This window comes from Rana temporaria, chromosome 5 (genome assembly GCF_905171775.1).
Source record: "Rana temporaria chromosome 5, aRanTem1.1, whole genome shotgun sequence".
Lineage (NCBI taxonomy): Eukaryota > Metazoa > Chordata > Amphibia > Anura > Ranidae > Rana > Rana temporaria.
This window is the reverse complement of record NC_053493.1, coordinates 32,206,435-32,225,833: the sequence shown is the minus strand read 5'-3', so window position 1 is coordinate 32,225,833 and position 19,399 is coordinate 32,206,435. Positions and strand designations below refer to the sequence as shown.

The following is a 19,399-nucleotide window of genomic DNA, read 5'->3' as shown; positions in this document are numbered from 1 at the left end:
GCTGTTTCATATAAACAGGGGGATGAGGTCCACTCTATGGGATGGGGTGGTGCAGGTATCCTGGCTTTCCTTCTTTTGGAAGGATGGGGGGGGTTCCCTTTTACAACATTAGCCAGATATTTTCTTTATTTGGATAAAAGTCCCACACACACCTTTAACTCACCTTCAGTTTCTCAGTAGTATAGGTGATGCACATTGTATAGTTGGACCATGTCCGATTGCTTTCCGGGTGCTGAAACCAACCTCCCTTTTCATCACAATATTTGGAAGCTTTCTCTGAAAAAAAAAGAAGCATGTAGAAAAAAAAAAATCTGGTATATAGATAATTTCTTTTACAAATCAGAAATATTTTAAAGCAGTTACTTCCAAGAAAATGCTATAGTGATAATTAAGAATGTGAACACACTAGAAATACATTATAGTTCAGATGTAAATTCTAAAATAATGACGATTAACTTACTAAAGCAATGTGTAGCATAAACCATTGGCATTTATTTTCCAATTAAATATTTGTTTTCATATTTTTTTTTATCTTGTGTGACATTTCGGTACTTCTGATCTATTGTGGCCTCTTTGCAACCACTACTTGCCTACATGCACTCTGCACTGGCTGCATGGCATTTCTCAGGGTGAGTTTCCAGATTCTCATAGTGGACCATGCCTACTTACATCGTTACATAGTAGGTGAGGTTGAAAAAAGACACAAGTCTATCAAGTTCAACCTATGTGTGTGATTATATGTCAGTATTACATTGTATATCCCTGTATGTTGTGGTCGTTCAGGTGCTTATCTAATAGTTTTTTGAAACCATCAAATGCCCCCCCGCTGAGACCACCGCCTGTGGAAGGGAATTCCACATCCTTGCCGCTCTTACAGTAAAGTGAAGAGTGGCTGCATGTCTTATTAAATTCCCTTTTGCGGAAAAGTTTTATCCCTATTGTTGGGTCATCAGTATGGTATTTGTAAATTGAAATCACGTCCCATCTGTAATGCTCGTAATCTTTCTTCATAACTAATATCCTCCAGACCCTTTATTAGCTTTGTTGCCCTTCTCTGTACTCGCTCCATTTCCAGTAAATCCTTCCTGAGGACTGGTGCCCAGAACTGGAAAGCATACTCCAGGTGCGGCCAGAGTCTTGTAGAGTGGGAGAATTATCGATTTATCTCTGGAGTTAATCCCCTTTTTAATGCATGCCAATATTCTGTTTGCTTTGTTAGCAGCAGCTTGGCATTGCATGCCATTGCTGAGCCCATCATCTACTAGGACCCCCAGGTCCTTTTCCATCCTAGATTCCACCAGAGGTTTTTCCCCTCAGTGAGTAGATTGCATTCATATTTTTGCCACACAAATGCATTATTTTAAATTTTTCTACATTAAACCTCATTTGCCATGTAGTTGCCCACCCCATTAATTTGTTCAGATCTTTTTGCAGGGTTTCCCCATCCTGTGGAGAAGTTATTGCCCTGCTTTGCTTAGTATCGTCCACAAATACAGAGATTGAGCTGTTTATCCCATCCTCCAGGTCGTTTATGAACAAATTAAATAGGGTTGTTCCCATCACAGAAGCCTGGAGAACCCCACTACCCACCCCTGACCATTCTGAGTACCATTTATCACCACCCTCTGAACTGGCCCTTGTAGCCAGTTTTCAATCCATGTACTTACCATATGGTCCATTCCAACGGACCTTATTTTTTACAGTAAACGTTTATGGGGAACTGTGTCAAATGCTTTTGCAAAGTCCAGATGCACCACGTCTATGGGCCTTCCTTTATCTAGATGGCAACTTACCTCCTCAAGGATTTTTCCCTAAGGAAAAATTAAAAGGTGACCTAACTTCAAATATCCTGGCTACCCCTCTGAACCCCACTGCACAAAGTGCATGTGATGCCTACACGGTTTAGGAGATATTTACACTAGAGTCTTGCGCCGATGTCTAACGCGCATGTGCCGTAGACAACAGTGCAGGAGCACTTCAGAAATTGCGATCGTGTCGTTTCTAAAGGAGGTCATGCCATGACTGGCGGCTCCCTAACTTAAAATATCCTGGCCACTCCTCTGGACCCCACTGCACAAAGTGCCTGTGATGCCTTGTGCTGCCAATGTAGCGGTCTGTGGTGCAAAAAATATCTCCTAGACCTACACGGTTTAGGAGATATTTACACTAGAGACTTGCGCCGATGTCTGACGTGCATGTGCCGTAGACAACAGTGCAGGAGCACTTCAGAAACGGCGATCGTGTCGTTTCTAAAGGAGGTCATGCCATGACGCGCGGGAGTGATGTCATCACGGCTCCGGCCAATCACAGCGCTGGAGCCGCGAAACCCGGAAGTAACCCCCGGGAGAGATGTCAGCCGCCGGAGTGGTGTACGAGGACGGCTGCCGGGGATTTGTCTTTTTTTTTTAAAGTGGGTTTACAACAACTTTAACCACTTAACCCCCGGACCATATTGCTGGTCAAAGACCAGAGTACTTTTTGCGATTCGGCACTGCGTCGCTTTAACTGACAATTGCGCAAAAGGTCGCCAAGCAGTTAATGTATCTAGTGTACCATTATCATTGTTAGGGTTTAACCCCCCCCCCCCAGTACTGGGATGCTTCTTTATTTCCAAAATTGTCCCGAAAAACAAGATCGGCTTTTGCTGGTGTCTACTTTCCGCAAAAGAGTCATTTCTGGAGCTTTGATACTATGCTAGTGTTTTTAAGGATTTTTTTTTTTCAAAATCTTTGATCTTTTTTCTTTTTTTATTGTAAAGAAAAAAAAAAACAACAACAAAATAACAAAACAGTGGTTATTAAATACCACCAAAATAAATCTGTATCTGTCTCATGAAAATGTATAAAACTCATTTGGGTACAGTGTTGCATAACCAGGATAATTGTCAGTCAAACTATGACAGCACTGAAAACTGAAGAATGGCCTGGTAATAAAAAGGAATTACAGGCTGGTACTCAAGTGGTTAATGCACCTTCACCGGGGACAGTCACTGATCATAAAAACTCTTCACACCAAAGTTCTAGCTGAGGTTCTCGGCAGCTTCACTCCGCTTTGGCTTACTCAGCTGATTGAGTTAGGAAACTTTTACCAATCTGTTTCAGAGCGCTGCAAGTGTCGGCTTAATACCGGAGAAAATTATGATTTTTAGCTCCCATTTTTCATTGTAATGATCCTTACAAATAACATTTCTCTTCACCTCCAGCTATAATTAAAATGTTTATAGATTCTGCACTTTCTGTACAAGCAGAACTGTCGGTTGGGTATGAACGGCTAATCTATTAGAAGACCGCCAACGGTATTGCATTTCGCTCGGTCTTATAAAGTAGTTTTATCATTTCGTGTTGAGGCATTCATTTTGGTTTCATTTTGAATGGGGAACCAAGATCATATCAGGAGATTTCAGCAGAGAAGTCTTTCAGCGGTCGTGACAAAACTGGAACGGTTTCGGTAATTGAGATAAACACAAGTACAGTTTTTTTTTGGGTGTATTGTATTTTTCAAGAAAATAAAGTGCAGTATTGGTTGCAAGGATTTAGTGGGTCTAGTAATTTAATGGGAAACTAAATGATGAACTTGCGAAAGTCTTCACGTTTCGTAAATGCCTAATGTCGGCAATGCATTACCATGAAGGCGTCTCATTTATTTTAAAATAAAATAGGCAGATGGGTATGAATGAGACAATACATACAGGAGATTATGTCTCCAAACACACAGCTTAATAGGCAGTTTATGGTTAATATAGATAGCATATAATCTTCAAATGTAGAAACAACAGAAACACTGTGTACCAAACCACTTTAGAAGGTAAAATTGCACTCACAGTGAAGTGACTTGATATTGATATTACCCATTACAGAGAAACTTTGAGTTGTGCCAAAATATGCTTTCTTACAATGTAGACACCAGTTATTATTATTATTCAAGATTTATATTGCGGCAACAGTTTGTGCAGCTCTTTACAAAATGGAGGGAAACAGTCCGAGCTGGATTTAGACCATGAAGATTGGGGGGGGGGGGGGGGGATCAACCGGACTAACTATGCAACCTGTTCTGTATTCGACCAATCTTGTAATGTTTGGAAAAATTGGCTAACAAAGTTTTACCCTGTGTTGGATTCGTCCCTTGATGCAATCAGGATCAAGAGGGGGATTGAGCTTCTCTCTCATGATTCTCACTCCAATAAATCAATGCTGGTCATTACCCACATGATGGTGTCGGGGCTGTTGCCTGGCACTTTCCAGCATTTTTCAAAATGTTCCCTTGTCCCACCCATTTGTCAGGCAATAAATTCTGCGACACTGCCATATTAAAACAGGATCCATGGCATCTATCATACATACTAAGGGGAGTACAACTGGGGGAATCAATGGTGGAAAAGGATCTGGGTGTTTTGGTAGATCATAAGCTTAACATTGGCTGCGGTTTTCAAAGTGAGCAAAATCCTTTGTTGTCATAAGAGAGGTATGGACTCCAGAGAGAGATATATTGTGCCCATGTACAAATGATTAGTAAGACCTCATTTAGAATTTGCAGTTCAGTTTTGCAACTGGAGAAAGAGCAACATCTCTCTTGAGAAGATGAGATTCAGTTTTGGGCACCAGTTCTCAAAAACCATATCGGAGAACTGGAGAAAGTGCAGAGAAGAGCAACCAAACTAATAAGGGGCATGGAGGAGCTCAGCTATGAGGAAAGATTAGAGGAACTGATTGTATTCTTTCTTGAGAAGAGGAGAATAAGGGGGGATATGATCAACATGTACAAATACAGGGAGTGCAGAATTATTAGGCAAATGAGTATTTTGACCACATCATCCTCTTTATGCATGTTGTCTTACTCCAAGCTGTATAGGCTCGAAAGCCTACTACCAATTAAGCATATTAGGTGATGTGCATCTCTGTAATGAGAAGGTGTGTGGTCTAATGACATCAACACCCTATATCAGGTGTGCATAATTATTAGTCAACTTCCTTTCCTTTGGCAAAATGGGTCAAAAGAAGGACTTGACAGGCTCAGAAAAGTCAAAAATAGTGAGATATCTTGCAGAGGGATGCAGCAGTCTTAAAATTGCAAAGTTTCTGAAGCGTGATCATCGAACAATCAAGCGTTTCATTCAAAATAGTCAACAGGGTCGCAAGAAGCGTGTGGAAAAACCAAGGCGCAAAATAACTGCCCATGAAATGAGAAAAGTCAAGATGCCACTTGCCACCAGTTTGGCCATATTTCAGAGCTGCAACATCACTGGAGTGCCCAAAAGCACAAGGTGTGCAATACTCAGAGACATGGCCAAGGTAAGAAAGGCTGAAAGACGACGACCACTGAACAAGACACACAAGCTGAAACGTCAAGACTGGGCCAAGAAATATCTCAAGAATTATTTTTCTAAGGTTTTATGGACTGCTGAAATGACAGTGAGTCTTGATGGGCCAGATGGATGGGCCCGTGGCTGGATTGGTAAAGGGCAGAGAGCTCCAGTCCGACTCAGACGCCAGCAAGGTGGTGGCGGAGTACTGGTTTGGGCTGGTATCATCAAAGATGAGCTTGTGGGGCCTTTTCGGGTTGAGGATGGAGTCAAGCTCAACTCCCAGTCCTACTGCCAGTTTCTGGAAGACACCTTCTTCAAGCAGTGGTACAGGAAGAAGTCTGCATCCTTCAAGAAAAACATGATTTTCATGCAGGACAATGCTCCATCACACGCGTCCAAGTACTCCACAGCGTGGCTGGCAAGAAAGGGTATAAAAGAAGAAAAACTAATGACATGGCCTCCTTGTTCACCTGATCTGAACCCCATTGAGAACCTGTGGTCCATCATCAAATGTGAGATTTACAAGGAGGGAAAACAGTACACCTCTCTGAACAGTGTCTGGGAGGCTGTGGTTGCTGCTGCACGCAATGTTGATGGTGAACAGATCAAAACACTGACAGAATCCATGGATGGCATGCTTTTGAGTGTCCTTGCAAAGAAAGGTGGCTATATTGGTCACTGATTTGTTTTTGTTTTGTTTTTGAATGTCAGAAATGTATATTTGTGAATGTTGAGATGTTATATTGATTTCACTGGTAAAAATAAATAATTGAAATGGGTATATATATTTTTTTTGTTAAGTTGCCTAATAATTATGCACAGTAATAGTCACCTGCACACACATATATCCCCCTAAAATAGCTAAAACTAAAAACAAACTAAAAACTACTTCCAAAAATATTCAGCTTTAATATTAATAAGTTTTTTGGGTTCATTGAGAACATGGTTGTTGTTCAATAATAAAATTAATCCTCAAAAATACAACTTGCCTAATAATTCTGCACTCCCTGTATATAAGAGGTCCATATAGTGAACTTGGTGTTGAGTTATTCACTTTACGGTCAACACTGAGGACAAGGGGGCACTCTTTACATCTAGAGGAAAAGAGATTTCATCTCCAAATACGGAAAGGTTTCTTCACAGTAAGAGCTGTGAAAATGTGGAATAGACTCCCTCCAGAGGTGGTTCTGGCCAGCTCAGTAGATTGCTTTAAGAAAGGCCTGGATACTTTCCTAAATGTACATAATATAACTGAGTACTAAGATTTGTAGGTAAAGTTGATCCAGGGTTAATCCGATTGCCTCTCGGGGGATCAGGAAGGAATTTTTTCCCTTGCTGTAGCAAATTGGATCATGCTCTGCTGGGGTTTTTTGCCTTCCTCTGGATCAACTGTGGGTATGGAGTTGGGTGTATGGGATTGTACTGTGTTTTTTATTTTGTTTGTTTATTTTTTTGTGGTTGAACTGGATGGATTTGTGTCTTTTTTCAACCTGACTAACTATGTGTCATTTCTTCAGTGTTGTCACATAAAAAAAAAAAAAGATAGAATAAAGGGGGGATATTATCAGCATGTATAAATACATAAGGTTTTGAGTTCATGGTCCTGAAACATGTCAGTTTAAAGTGAAGGTACTATTACCACCTAGTATACAATTCTTGTCCCCCTTCTGCACTATTTTGGGATATTTTTCCTTTTGGTTCTCCCAGGGTCCACCCTGAGAATCTATCTTGGCTAGCATCTTCTGCTCTTGCCGGCTACCTTGCAAGAGAGTTCCAGCTTTCGTTGGAGTGTCCTTATGTTCCTCTGGATTATTTGTCTTGGTGATATGTCTTGATCAAGTCACTTCATTACAAGTGCAATTTTGTAAATTAAAGTGGTTTTACCTTCACTATCTAACACACCCTGTTTTTACTATTAGACATGCAGTATGCTTATTTAGTGCTACCGTCATGGAGGTTGCTGAATGTTTGGGACCCCTTTTTGCAAGCACAGCCAGGCAACAGGAATTTTCAGGTATTCACTTAGTAGTCAAAAACCAGTCCAAGGTGTTTTGTTTTTAGTATATTGGGGAATAAACATGGATGACGATGGAAAGATATGGGATGCCTAGAACTGTTAGTTGATTGTAACTTGAGGACTTGAACCTGTCTCTGCTATTAAAAATCACATGGCTGTCCTCATGTAGGATCAGCTTGACTGGTAAAGAAACGAGTTTAACAACACTGAATGCAGGTGCTTTACTTCTGTGGAACCTACCAAGGCACCTGGCTTCTCCCCAATCAAGAAGTGTAGAGTAGCTATTCTGGTTCTGGATGGCCCTAAGCTGTCCCCCTAATGATAGCTAGCTGGGTATTACAACGAGTTGCTTCTCCTCTATAGGCTCTGGGGCATAGTACTTGAAGTTACTCACTCAGTCCCTTTTTAAGATCCTGTAACTCACGTGGTGACCACTGAACATTCCTCCTACTTGACAGGTCCCAATGGCTCCCAGGGTGACTCAGCCAAGCCTAGTTGAGGCTGAAAGGGTGTCAAGCTCCCTATGCTGCTTTCTCCCTTTCCCTTTCTGCCTCCTTGTGCCTGGAGGCAGAGCCCCCAGCACATTGGTCCCCTCCCAGGTAGTGGCGGCTGGTGTTCAAAATTTTTGGGGGGGGCGCAACCAAAAAAAAACATCAATCGCAGCCTCACTGTGCCCATCAATTGTTGCCACTGTGCCATCAAACGCAGCCACTGTGCCATCAAATGAAGCCACTGTGCCATCAATTGTCACCACTGTGCCATCAAACGCAGCCACTGTGCCATCACACACAGCTACTGTGCCATCAAACAAAAACCTGGGGAATGCCCAGGGAAAAACCAAGCCTACTTACCGACCAGCTTGCAGAAAAACAATTAACCTGTCTACAGTATGCGTTAAAAACAGGGGTGGCTTCCCTTCAGTTCACCTGCCCCTGTCTATCCATTAAAATGCATGTGCCTCCACTGTGGGGACGCTCATTGTTTAGTGTTAGGACCACAGATATTACAGGGTGCCTTGGCGCGGCTCTGTGGCTCACGCATGCGTTTGCAAATGCGTGCGGACTGAACCCCTGTTTTTAACGCATACTGTAGACAGGTTAATTGGTTTTCTGCAAGCTGGTCGGTAAGTAGGCTTGGTTTTTCCCTGGGCATTCCCCAGGTTTTTGTTGTTATCTGCTTTAGCCTTCCAATGCTACTTACTGTTATGGCCAGCTATAGACGGGGGCAGTGGACATGTTTATGCTTCACCTGTGGTGTTTATATTGGTCCATCAGTGCACCAACACCTTTGCAGCCATTGTGCTATATGCTGGGTGCTTGGTGTGCTCTTGTACCTTTAAAGGAGGGGTGGCTTCCCTTCAGTTCACCTGCCCCTGTCTATCCATTAAAATGCATGTGCCTCCACTGTGGGGACGCTCATTGTTTAGTGTTAGGACCACAGATATTACAGGGTGCCTTGGCGCGGCTCTGTGGCTCACGCATGCGTTTGCAAATGCGTGCGGACTGAACCCCTGTTTTTAACGCATACTGTAGACAGGTTAATTGGTTTTCTGCAAGCTGGTCGGTAAGTAGGCTTGGTTTTTCCCTGGGCATTCCCCAGGTTTTTGTTGTTACTGTGCCATCACACGCAGCCACTGTACCATCAATTGTCGCCACTGTGCCCACTAAACGCAGCCACTGTGCCAACAAATACAGTCACTGTGCCATCAATTGTCGCCATTCTGCCATCAATTGTCGCCACTGTGCCGTCAATTGTGGCCACTGTGCCATCAAACACAGCCCCTGTGCCATTAATTGTCGCCACTGTGCCATCAAATGCAGCAACTGTGCCATTAATTTTCACCACTGTGCCATTAAACGTAGCTACTGTGCCATCAGACGCAGCCACTGTGCCATTAATTGTCGCCACTGTGCCATCAAACGCAGCCCCTCTGCCATCAATTGTCACCACTGTGCCATCAATTGTCGCCACTGTGCCCTCAATTGTCGCCACTGTGCCATCAATTTTCGCCACTGTGCCCATCAATTGCCGCCAGTTTGCCCCATAAAATGCCGCCAGATTTCCCCATAAAATGCCACCAGATTTCCCCAAAATACCGCCAGATTGATCCCCCCCCCCCCCCGCCCGGCACTTACCTTTCTCGGGTCAGCCATCCTCCTCCACGATTCCCTCAATGTCTTCTCCCGCCCTTGATGTTGCTTCAGCCAATCAGGTGACCGGTGACCAGACACCTGATTCAGTGTTAACCAGGGAACGCACACCCTGTGCGCCCTCTAGTTAACCATTTGGAAGCCGATTAGAACCCACTGGCCGCTGGCTCTAATAGACACTTCCAAAACACACCCACCGCTGTTATTCAGATGGCCGTCGCTCAACAGGGGGCCAGCCACCTGAATAGTGGGCGGCAGCAGCGACAATACATAGGTTCATGCAAAGCATGAATCTATATATTGTTGAGTGACGGTGCAGGAGAGAGGGGGCGGCGCTCCTGCGCCCACTATGGATGCACCACCACTGCTCCCAGGCCACTGAACCCTGGACTCTGCTCCCACACGGCCAGGCTGCAGAAAACTTATAGGCTATCTCTCCACCTTCTGGGCTGTCCTCACCCAAGGATTGGAATAAACCCCATACATATTCAGGCATTACCCTTGCCCCTCGGCTCTCTAAGTTCTAGAACTCTTTTGAGCTCTAGAAGCCAGGGTGAGGCAGCAAAGACTCACCCGTCGGAGCTCTGCCAACCTAAATCTAAACAGAATAACCCTGGTTTCTCTGGCTACAACAGGAGCCCAACTAAATGTACTTATTGTAGGACTTAGGTTTTCTTTTAGCTTCTCATAGAGTTTTATTTAATTGCCAATTAATCAAATTAGTTGCAAAATGTTCTTCCAGCTCTTCCTTGTTAGTACCACTTATTTTGCCAGCTTTTTGTTGCCCTGTCCCAACTTTTTTGAGACGTGTTGCTGCCATCAATTTCAATTTTACCTTATTTTTTTCTTAACCACTTGAGACCCACGCTATTGACAAAAGATGTCAACAGCGCGGCTCTCAAGTGCCAAGTGGACGTCTTTGGACGTCTTTTAAAGTGCATTACCCGCGCGCGCCTCTGGGGGGCGCGCAGCGGGTAAACACTGTCCCAGCGCATTGCTGAAGAGCCGATGCGTGTACCTGGCGGCCGCGATGTCCGCCGGGTACACGCGATCGTTGGTAACACTGCAGGAATGTGGAGCTCTGTGTGTAAACACACAGCTCCTTGTCCTGTCAGTGGAGAGGAGACCGATCTGTGTCCCTTGTACATAGGGACACAGCATCGGTCACCTCCCCCAGTCACCCCCCTCCCCCCACACAGTTAGAACACACCCAGGATACACATTTAACACCTTCCTCACCCCCTAGTGTTAACCCCTTCCCTGACAGTCACATTTATACAGTAATTAGTGCATTTTTATAGCACTGATTGCTGTATAAATGTGAATGGTCCCAAATTTGTGTCAAAAGTGTCCGATACGTCCGCCGCAATATCGCAGTCCCAATAAAAATCGCAGATCGCCGCCATTACTAGTAAAAAAAAAATAATAAAAAAAAAATCATAATTCTGTTCCCCATTTTGTAGGCGCTATAACTTTTTGCGCAAACCAGTTGCTTATTGCGTTTTTTTTACAAAAATACGTCGAAAAATACGTATCGGCCTTAACTGAGAAAAAAAATATTTTTTTAAAAAAAAAATTGGGATATTTATTATAGCAACAAATAAAATATATATATATATTTTTACAATTGTCACTCTTTTTTTGTTTATAGTGCAAACAATAAAAACCGCAGAGGTGATCAAATACCACCAAAAAAAAGCTCTATTTGTGGGGAAAAAAGGACGTCAATTTTGTTTGGGAGCCACGTCGCACAACCGCGCAAATGTCAGTTAAAGCGACGCAGTGCCGGAAGCTGAAATTTCGCCTGGGCACGAAGGGGGTTTATGTGCCCAGTAAGCAAGTGGTTAATCTACTGTGAATAAAAAATGAGTTGATGAGATTTGCAAATCATTGCATTCTGTTCTTATGTAGATTTTACACAGCGTGTTGTATTGTACAGTAATAGAAGGAATATCTTTATAGCATCAAGAATCGTCTAATGTTCTTTCTTTGACCAAATTATAATTAACGGCATTATTTTTCTCTTCTACATACTACTTAATCTATTCTGGAGCCGATAAGCAAATTATGTATTTAAGCAAAATAAAAAATGGCAGGAAAATAAATTCATCCCTCCTTCGTTCATTAAATTAAAATATAATGAATAGCTGGAGATGTCTGGAATTGGTTTTGCCTTAATTATGGCTGCAGTCCTTCATTATTATGTAGAAGAAGAAACAAGTATGATTAAGAAACCCGGGAGATATACTTTGGACAGAATGGTGGAAGGCACAATGCATGATATGAATTAAAGATTTCATACACCTGTTCAAGTGATATTAAAGCTTAAGCTTTTTATAAAAATATTAAACATATCATACTTGCCTGCTCTGTAGTGGTTTTGCACAAAGCAGCCCTGATCCTCTTTTTCTGGGTCTAGTGCTTCTGGCTCCTCCCCCTTGACCAGTGCTCCCGTAAGCAAGCTGTTTGCTATGGGGGCACTGATGTGTGCTCGCTCCTGAGCCATGCTCTAGGCATGTATAAGACACATAGGGGTAGATTCACAAAGGGCGTCCTAACTTTGCGGCGGCGTAGCGTATCGTGTTTACACTACGCCGCCGTAAGTTAGTGAGGCAAGTACATGATTCACAAAGTACTTGCCTGCTAAGTTACGACGGCCTAGCCTAAAGCGGGCCGGCGTAAGGGCGCCTAATTCAAAATAGGCTGAAGGGGCGTGTTTAATGTTAATTTGGTTTGACCTGACGTGATTGACGTTTTTTTGGAACGGCGCATTCGCCGTCCGCCTACATATCCCAGTGTGCATTGCGGCAACGTATGCCGCACGGCCCTATTGGTTTTGACGTGGACGTAAATGACGTAAATCCCTATTCACGGACGGCTTACACAAACGACGTAAAATTTTCGAATTGCGACGCGGGAACGGCGGCCATACTTTAACATTACTATTCCAGCTATTCGATGGAATATCTTTAGGCCTGATAATGCGTTACGTAAACGGCGTATCTGTACTGCGGCGGCCGGACGTATGAATCGGCGTATCTAGTGATTTACATATTCTACGCCGACCGCAATGGAAGCACCACCTAGTGGCCAGCCTAAATATTGCACCCTAAGATAGGACGGCGCAAGCCGTCGTATCTTAGATAGGTTTAAGTGTATCTCTGTTTGAGAATACACTTAAACTTAGGTCGGCGCAGATTCCGAGTTAGGTCGGCGTATCTACTGATACGCCGGCCTAACTCTTACTGAATCTAGCTAATAGAGCCACTAATCAGATCCGCCCCTTGCTCTCTCCCCATTGGCTCACTGGCTGTGATTGACAGCAGTGGAAGCCAATGGCTCCCGCTCCTGTGTCAGCCAATGAGGAAAGAAAGACCCGGGACAGCTGAGGCTCCCTTGCACATCGCTGGAATGAGAGGGGGCTCAGGTGAGTATAAGGGGGGCTGTGGGGGGGAGCATCACCAGGGCCGGGACAAGGGGTGGGCAGGAGGGGGGGCTGCCCCGTGCGCAATGGTTTACTGGTGGCTCCTTCCTTCTGCTTTAAGGCTGACAGGAGTAGTGACAGTGGCAGTGATTTTGACAAGCAAGTGACTGCTGGGTGTAGGATCCACTACGTTTGCACGGACTCCATCCCATTTACCCTGCCCATGTAAACCCCACCTTTTTAATGAAGCGCCCATCAAATGCAGTCTACCAGCGCCCATCAAATGCAGCTCACCAGTGCCCATTAATGCAGCCTCATCAGCACCCATCAATCCAGCCTCACCGGCGCCCATTAAATGCAGTCTACCAGCGCCCATCAATGCAGCCTCATCAGCACCCATCAATGCAGCCTCATCAGCACCCATCAAAGCAGCCTCACCAGTGCCCATCAAATGCAGTCTACCAGTGCCCATCAATGCAGCCTACCAGAGTCCATCAATGAATGTTTGCTTGCTTCCATTCATTTGGGAATCGGGACACAGACACAGTCAGCTGTCTGCTGATGCTGAGACTTAGTTTCTTGCCGCAGAGAGAAGAGAGTGGGAACACCATTGTCCTGGCGCCCTAGGTGGCTGTTTAGTTTGCCTAGTGGTAGCACCGGCACCTGCCTGGGTGCTGGATGACTTTGTCCCGACACTGAGCAGCACACAGAAGTTTTTTTTTACCTTCATGCATAAAATGCATGAAGGTGAAAAGCCTTCAGCCTTTACAACCACTTTAAAGCAGATGTAAACTCGATTACTCAAATCTCATACAAGCTTTATCACGTTAATAGGATTAGAAAAAAATAAAAAATCTTTTTAATTTGTAGGTTTTATTAATAGAATTCTTTGGTGATCCTGCCATGAAGGTTCTTGTTCAGGCACTTCCTGTCATGGGGTGACTGTTCAACAGTGTCATTGTATTCAGGCTACCCTGGCAGGGCTGAACCCTCCATTCATGCTGTTAGCATGGATGGGTAAATCAATTGATTGTTACAGGCCGAACAGGAGAAAATTGAGCTGTGTAGGGTGTGGCGGTGTTAACATTGCCTTTGCAAGCAACCAATCATGAATGGGATTAGTAAGAATCCGAATCTCTGCTCTTAAAGATAAACTCTAAAGTTATTAAAATGGCCCCATTCCTCCACATCCTATCCCCAGCTAATAAAGGATTTACATTGTTACATAGTTACATAGTTAGTCAGGTTGAAAAAAGACACAAGTCCATCCAGTTCAACCACAAAAAATAAACAAACAAAATAAAAAACACAGTACAATCCCATACACCCAACTCCATACCCACAGTTGATCCAGAGTAAAGCAAAAAACCCCAGCAGAGCATGATCCAATTTGCTACAGCAGGGGAAAAAATTCCTTCCTGATCCCCCGAGAGGCAATCGGATTTACCCTGGATCAACTTTACCTACAAATCTTAGTACTCAGTTATATTATGTACATTTAGGAAAGTATCCAGGCCTTTCTTAAAGCAATCTACTGAGCTGGCCAGAACCACCTCTGGAGGGAGTCTGTTCCACATTTTCACAGCTCTTACTGTGAAAAAACCTTTCCGTATTTGGAGGTGAAATCTCTTTTCCTCTAGACGTAAAGAGTGCCCCCTTGTCCTCAGTGTTGACCGTAAATGCTTGTTTTGTTTAGGGGTGATATAATACAGTAGCATTTTATTCTATGGTCCCACTACAACTGATGGTCCATTGCTTATGCTCCTGTGAGCAGGCACATCTATGCCAAATACAATGCAATAAAACCATTAAAGTGATTGTAAAAGTAAAATGTTTTTTACTTTAATGCATTCTCTGCATTAAGGTAAAAAACCTTCTATGATCAGTTTCCTGCCCCAGCCCCTCCTTATACTTACCTAAGCTTGACCTCAGTCCAGTGCTGTGCCCCAGAGCACTGGCTCCCTGTGCTCTCCCCACTCCCTGTCTCCTCACTGACATGGAGGCAGCAATGGGAGCCATTGGCTCCTGCTTCCATAAATCACAACCTGTGACGAAAGCGAGGGGTGGGGCCATGCTGCTGTATGTGTTTTAATGGACACACACAGCACAGCTCAGGATTGGGTCCGCAGGAGTGCCCCCATAGCAAGCAGATTGCTATGGGGCACTCGGCAGGGGAGAAGGAGCTAGGAGAGGAGGATAAGGGCTGCTCTGTGCAAAACCATTGCACAGAACAGGAAAGTATGAGTAAGGAAGTTTGTTATTTAAAAAAAAATGGTTTACAATCACTTTAAGGGCCCCCCTATTGTTTCTAATCTCCAGCTCAGCAAGCACCTAGTGAGATCGAATTCTAATTGTTTTTATAGAAATTGTAGAAGAATTCCCATGCCTTAGGTCAGGGGTAGGCAATCTCGGCCCCAAAGCTGTTGTGAGACTACACGTCCCATGAAACTTTACAAGACCCTGACAATCACAGGCAAGACTCCTAGAGGCAGAGGCATGCTGGGATTTGTAGTTTCACCACAGCTGGAGTGCCGAGGTTGCCTACCCCTGCGTTACATAGATGCATTTAATCCAAATGCATTAGCCAATCAACTTTGAACTCCCTGTGCTTTTGGGCAGGTATGAGCAAAGGTTCGATTAGAACTTTGACTGTTCGGACAGAATTCAGGGGGCCTCCCACTTGTTTTTTTTGGGGGGATCCCCCTTATTCATATTCATACTATACCTATATATTTTATACCAGGGCCTGGTATGAACTAGGAGGGAAGCCCATGCTGTTTTTTGTGTTTGAGAGTTCCCCATTGATATCTATACCAGACCATCATCTAGGAAAGATTCTGGTATAGATGAATGAATGGAATCTCTGTCTGCTTTGTTAAGAAACAGAACGAGGAGGCTGGTAGTACCTGTCATTTTGCTAGCAATTGAAACTTTGGAAATGTTCCTGTAGTAGGTTGTATACCTTGTAAGGGCCGCTGGTGAATGTGGTCATCTCCCACCCTGCACAGCCAGGCACACACATTTTCAGTCACTCAGAGACAAGAAGCAGTCCTTACAGCTTTGTTTTTTTATTTTTTATTAGGGGAATTGAACTTGGATGAGGAAGGGTGCATAAGGGATGCCTATTTGATCAAAGAAACTCTGTAGGGGCTTGAACTATATACACTATATACATTCTCTTCTCTCTTCTTCTCTTTTACCCCCAGCACACACTTGCTTGCAGACTATCACTCCCAGGACCAGCTAGCACAGGTTTCAGGCCCAGCACAATCTCAGCTGGGTCTGGTTGAATGCCCTTTGCAGGCAGGGACCGCTAGCCCCTATTGTGTAGCAATAGCCAGCTATCCTATATGTGGCTACTACTCCCAGTACCACCTCTTCAGGTACTGCCAGCCCTCATGACTGGATCTGCATTCATCCCAGACTGCTCCATCCCAGTCCTCTCAAGCCTGACTCCCAGTCCTCCTGACTGTGTGTCACGCACCAGTCCTCTTGGCTGTTCCTCTTGGAGACTTGTCCGGCAGTGTTATTCCACTGTCCTCTCCTTGCTCTCAGTGCTTCCTGGCCTGGACACCCCGTGAATTTTGGGAAGGTCAGGTCCGCACCCAAGCCCAGGCCCAAGGTCACCCATCCCCCAGACTGGGGAGCTCCCTCAAAGGCCATGACAACCTAACACTCCATCTCCAGCTCCCACCCAAACTCTTCTCCCCAGCTGGGCTGACCCAGTGTAATTGAGGGGGCCTACCCCCTGCAAACCCAAGTTGGGGATTGGTTAGGTCCCTCAGAATACTTCAGATGGCTCCACCTTACATCCCCTCCCATCTTTCTGGAAGGTTCCAGTACATTCTAGAAATAGGGGGGAGGTCTCAGTGATGCTGCCTTTGAGCCATCTAGCTATCTCTAGATCTCTTCCCAACCCAGGAAAAACCGAGACAGGCTTGGCTGCCAGCCAAGCTTGCACAAATTTACCTACACTATACACACACAAAAAAACGTTCTACACTTCTAGCACTAGAGGGTGCTACACATGGATCATGCACCACCTCCCATACAGGGTCAGCGCATCTCCCAGGCATTGTATTTAATTAAGTTTTGCATTTTATTTTTTTTACTTTCATTTTGTTTGGCTGGGAGCAGTGATTTTATTAATACTTATTTTTTTATTTTATTTTTGCTTTAGTTTTCTATATCAGTGCCCAGCCCTCTTTACCAATCCCTTGCCTATTGGTCTATAAAATGGGCAGAAGTTTTTTTTTAAAAAAACTTGGCTACCCTTTACTTCAATGGGGTTCAGATTCAGCACCCAAAGTTTGGCCAAGTTCACCAAGCCCTGCTCAAATGGAACGTTTGGCTCATCTCTATTTTTGGGCCCCATAGTACTTGCCTGGTCTGCTATGACTAGAGTTATGCCCTTAGTTATAATCCTACATACTCATCATTCTTGGGAATATACTGTATATCTGCCCAAATACATTTGTATATTAACAAAGCAGCCCCTTCAGGGATAACATCACAGGAACCGGGAAAAAACCCAATATGAAAAAGACTTACATTTGTCATTTATCTTATATTTTAGAATGATTTTCCCATTTTCTTTGGCTCTGACACCGGAAATGTTACAGTTTTTTCAACTTAGGCTGAAAATCGCAGATCAAAAAGTCGTTTAGTAAAATCATATTTATATTTAAACATACTGGAGAACATGCCTAGAGCTATTTCATCTTACATCTGTGCACGGAGAAGCACACATAGGGAAATATGTGCTGCCTGCAGGGAAAAAGATTTGACTTTGGTTTACTAACAGCACGGTGGCGCCGGCACGCTGCACTTTTCGAGGATGTTTTATGAATTAAGAAATGGTGCCCTGCTTCTGTCATGTAGATGGGATGCCTCGCAGCTGAACTGTCATTGAGCAGATGGCAATGTGAAAGCAAAGAAGGCCTTTTTCTGTTTGATGGTGATTTGCCATTTTTTCCCAATTCACAAATGCTTAAGCATAATAAATACATTTTAATGTATCAAAGCGGAAGGTCTTCAAATCATGTAAATAATATGCAATGATGTCCCTGGTTTTTAAAAGTAAGAATCTCTGCTGACAAAGGCTGCTAAACGTCTCCTGGATATTAGAGGATTAATGGAAGTGCACCTTTACAAGTTTGTGGACAACTGAACAATACACCTGTAGAATATGGCCAAATGTATTGGTCCCCAAACTATGGCCTGCAGGTTACGGCTCTCTGGTTGTTGTGCCAATGGCTAGAAAGAAGAGCAATTATCAGGCTGGGGGATCTCCTGCTCAATGCATAGTTGCCAACAGTCCCGGATTTCCCGGGACATTCACGGATCTAGGACCCTTGTCCCGGATTGTTTTTGTCCCGAGACTTTGTCCCGGGAAATTCAAAAATGTTTTTGCCAATAAACGGCAACGGCTACACCAAAATGGCCGCCACTGTGTTGTTTCCTATAGTCCTCTTGTGTTCAGTGTAGAGGAGAGGGGCAGCCAATCGGCTTCTCTCTTTTGGCGGCCCCTCCCCGATATCCACTGAACATGTGTATGGGATGCGATCTTCCTCTACCCGTCGCTGCCGCCACCTAGTTCATGGGTCTGCAAAGTTCATGGGTCCCCGAGGTACGATTGATCATCCTGCCCGCTATGTGCTTTTATCCGGCCTGCAGAGTCATCAGACTTAGTGCAGGTACGGACTCTGGTTGAGTTGCCGGAGTCGCGGGGCTTCTAACTTGGCCAGTAAGCTATTCACACAGATCTATAGCAGGCGATAGTGGGGAAAGGAATGTGCGGGGGGCACAAGTGTGGAGGGGCTCTGATGACACAAGTGTGGAGGGGACTCTGATTTAAACGAATGTCACTCCCCCTAATTATAGCAAGTCTCCGCCTACATGCAAAAAGTGTCCCGGATTAATTTTTTGCAATGTTGGCAACTATGTCAATGGTGCCTGTAAAATCCCAGTGGCGGTGCGTCCATTAAGGGCGCAGGGGCGCCGCCCCCTCTCTCCAGCCACCCCCTCTATGACCAATTGATAGATTCATGCATTGCATGAATCTATCCATGGCCACTGCTGACACTCCCTATTCAGGCGCCCTGGCCCCTTTTTGGTGGGTGGTGTTTTTGAAGCACCTGGTAAGAGCCATAGTTCACCCAGGTGTGTTAGAACAGCGAATGAATATTCTCTGTTCTAACACTGAACTGTCTCTCCGCCAATCAGGTGCTCGGGTCTGTTACCCGTCACCTGATTGACTGAAATGTCAGGCGCTGTGATTGGACGCCTATAGGAGAAGACGGGAGGAGAAGAGGGGAGAAGACCCATGGAGGATACCGCTCGCCGCCACCCACTGCCCCACCGAGACAGGGTAAGTGCCGGGCAGACGATGAGTGGGCGGATCACAGTGGCGGCATTGGATGGGCAGAGTGGGAGCATTGGATGGCACAGTGGCGGCATTGGATGGCACAGTGGGAGCATTTGATGGCACAGTGGCAGTGTATGAT

At 44.6% G+C, this 19,399-nt stretch overlaps 1 protein-coding gene across 1 annotated transcript in view; it reads right to left on the bottom strand.

Moving 5' to 3' along the window:
- CALCR (calcitonin receptor) overlaps nt 1-19,399 on the bottom strand; it is a 196,167-nt gene that overhangs the window by 117,490 nt on the left and 59,278 nt on the right. Inside the window, exon 4 of the mRNA XM_040352334.1 lies at nt 164-276. Coding sequence (XP_040208268.1) covers nt 164-276 — 113 coding nt within the window. The remainder of the gene's footprint in view (nt 1-163; nt 277-19,399) is intronic.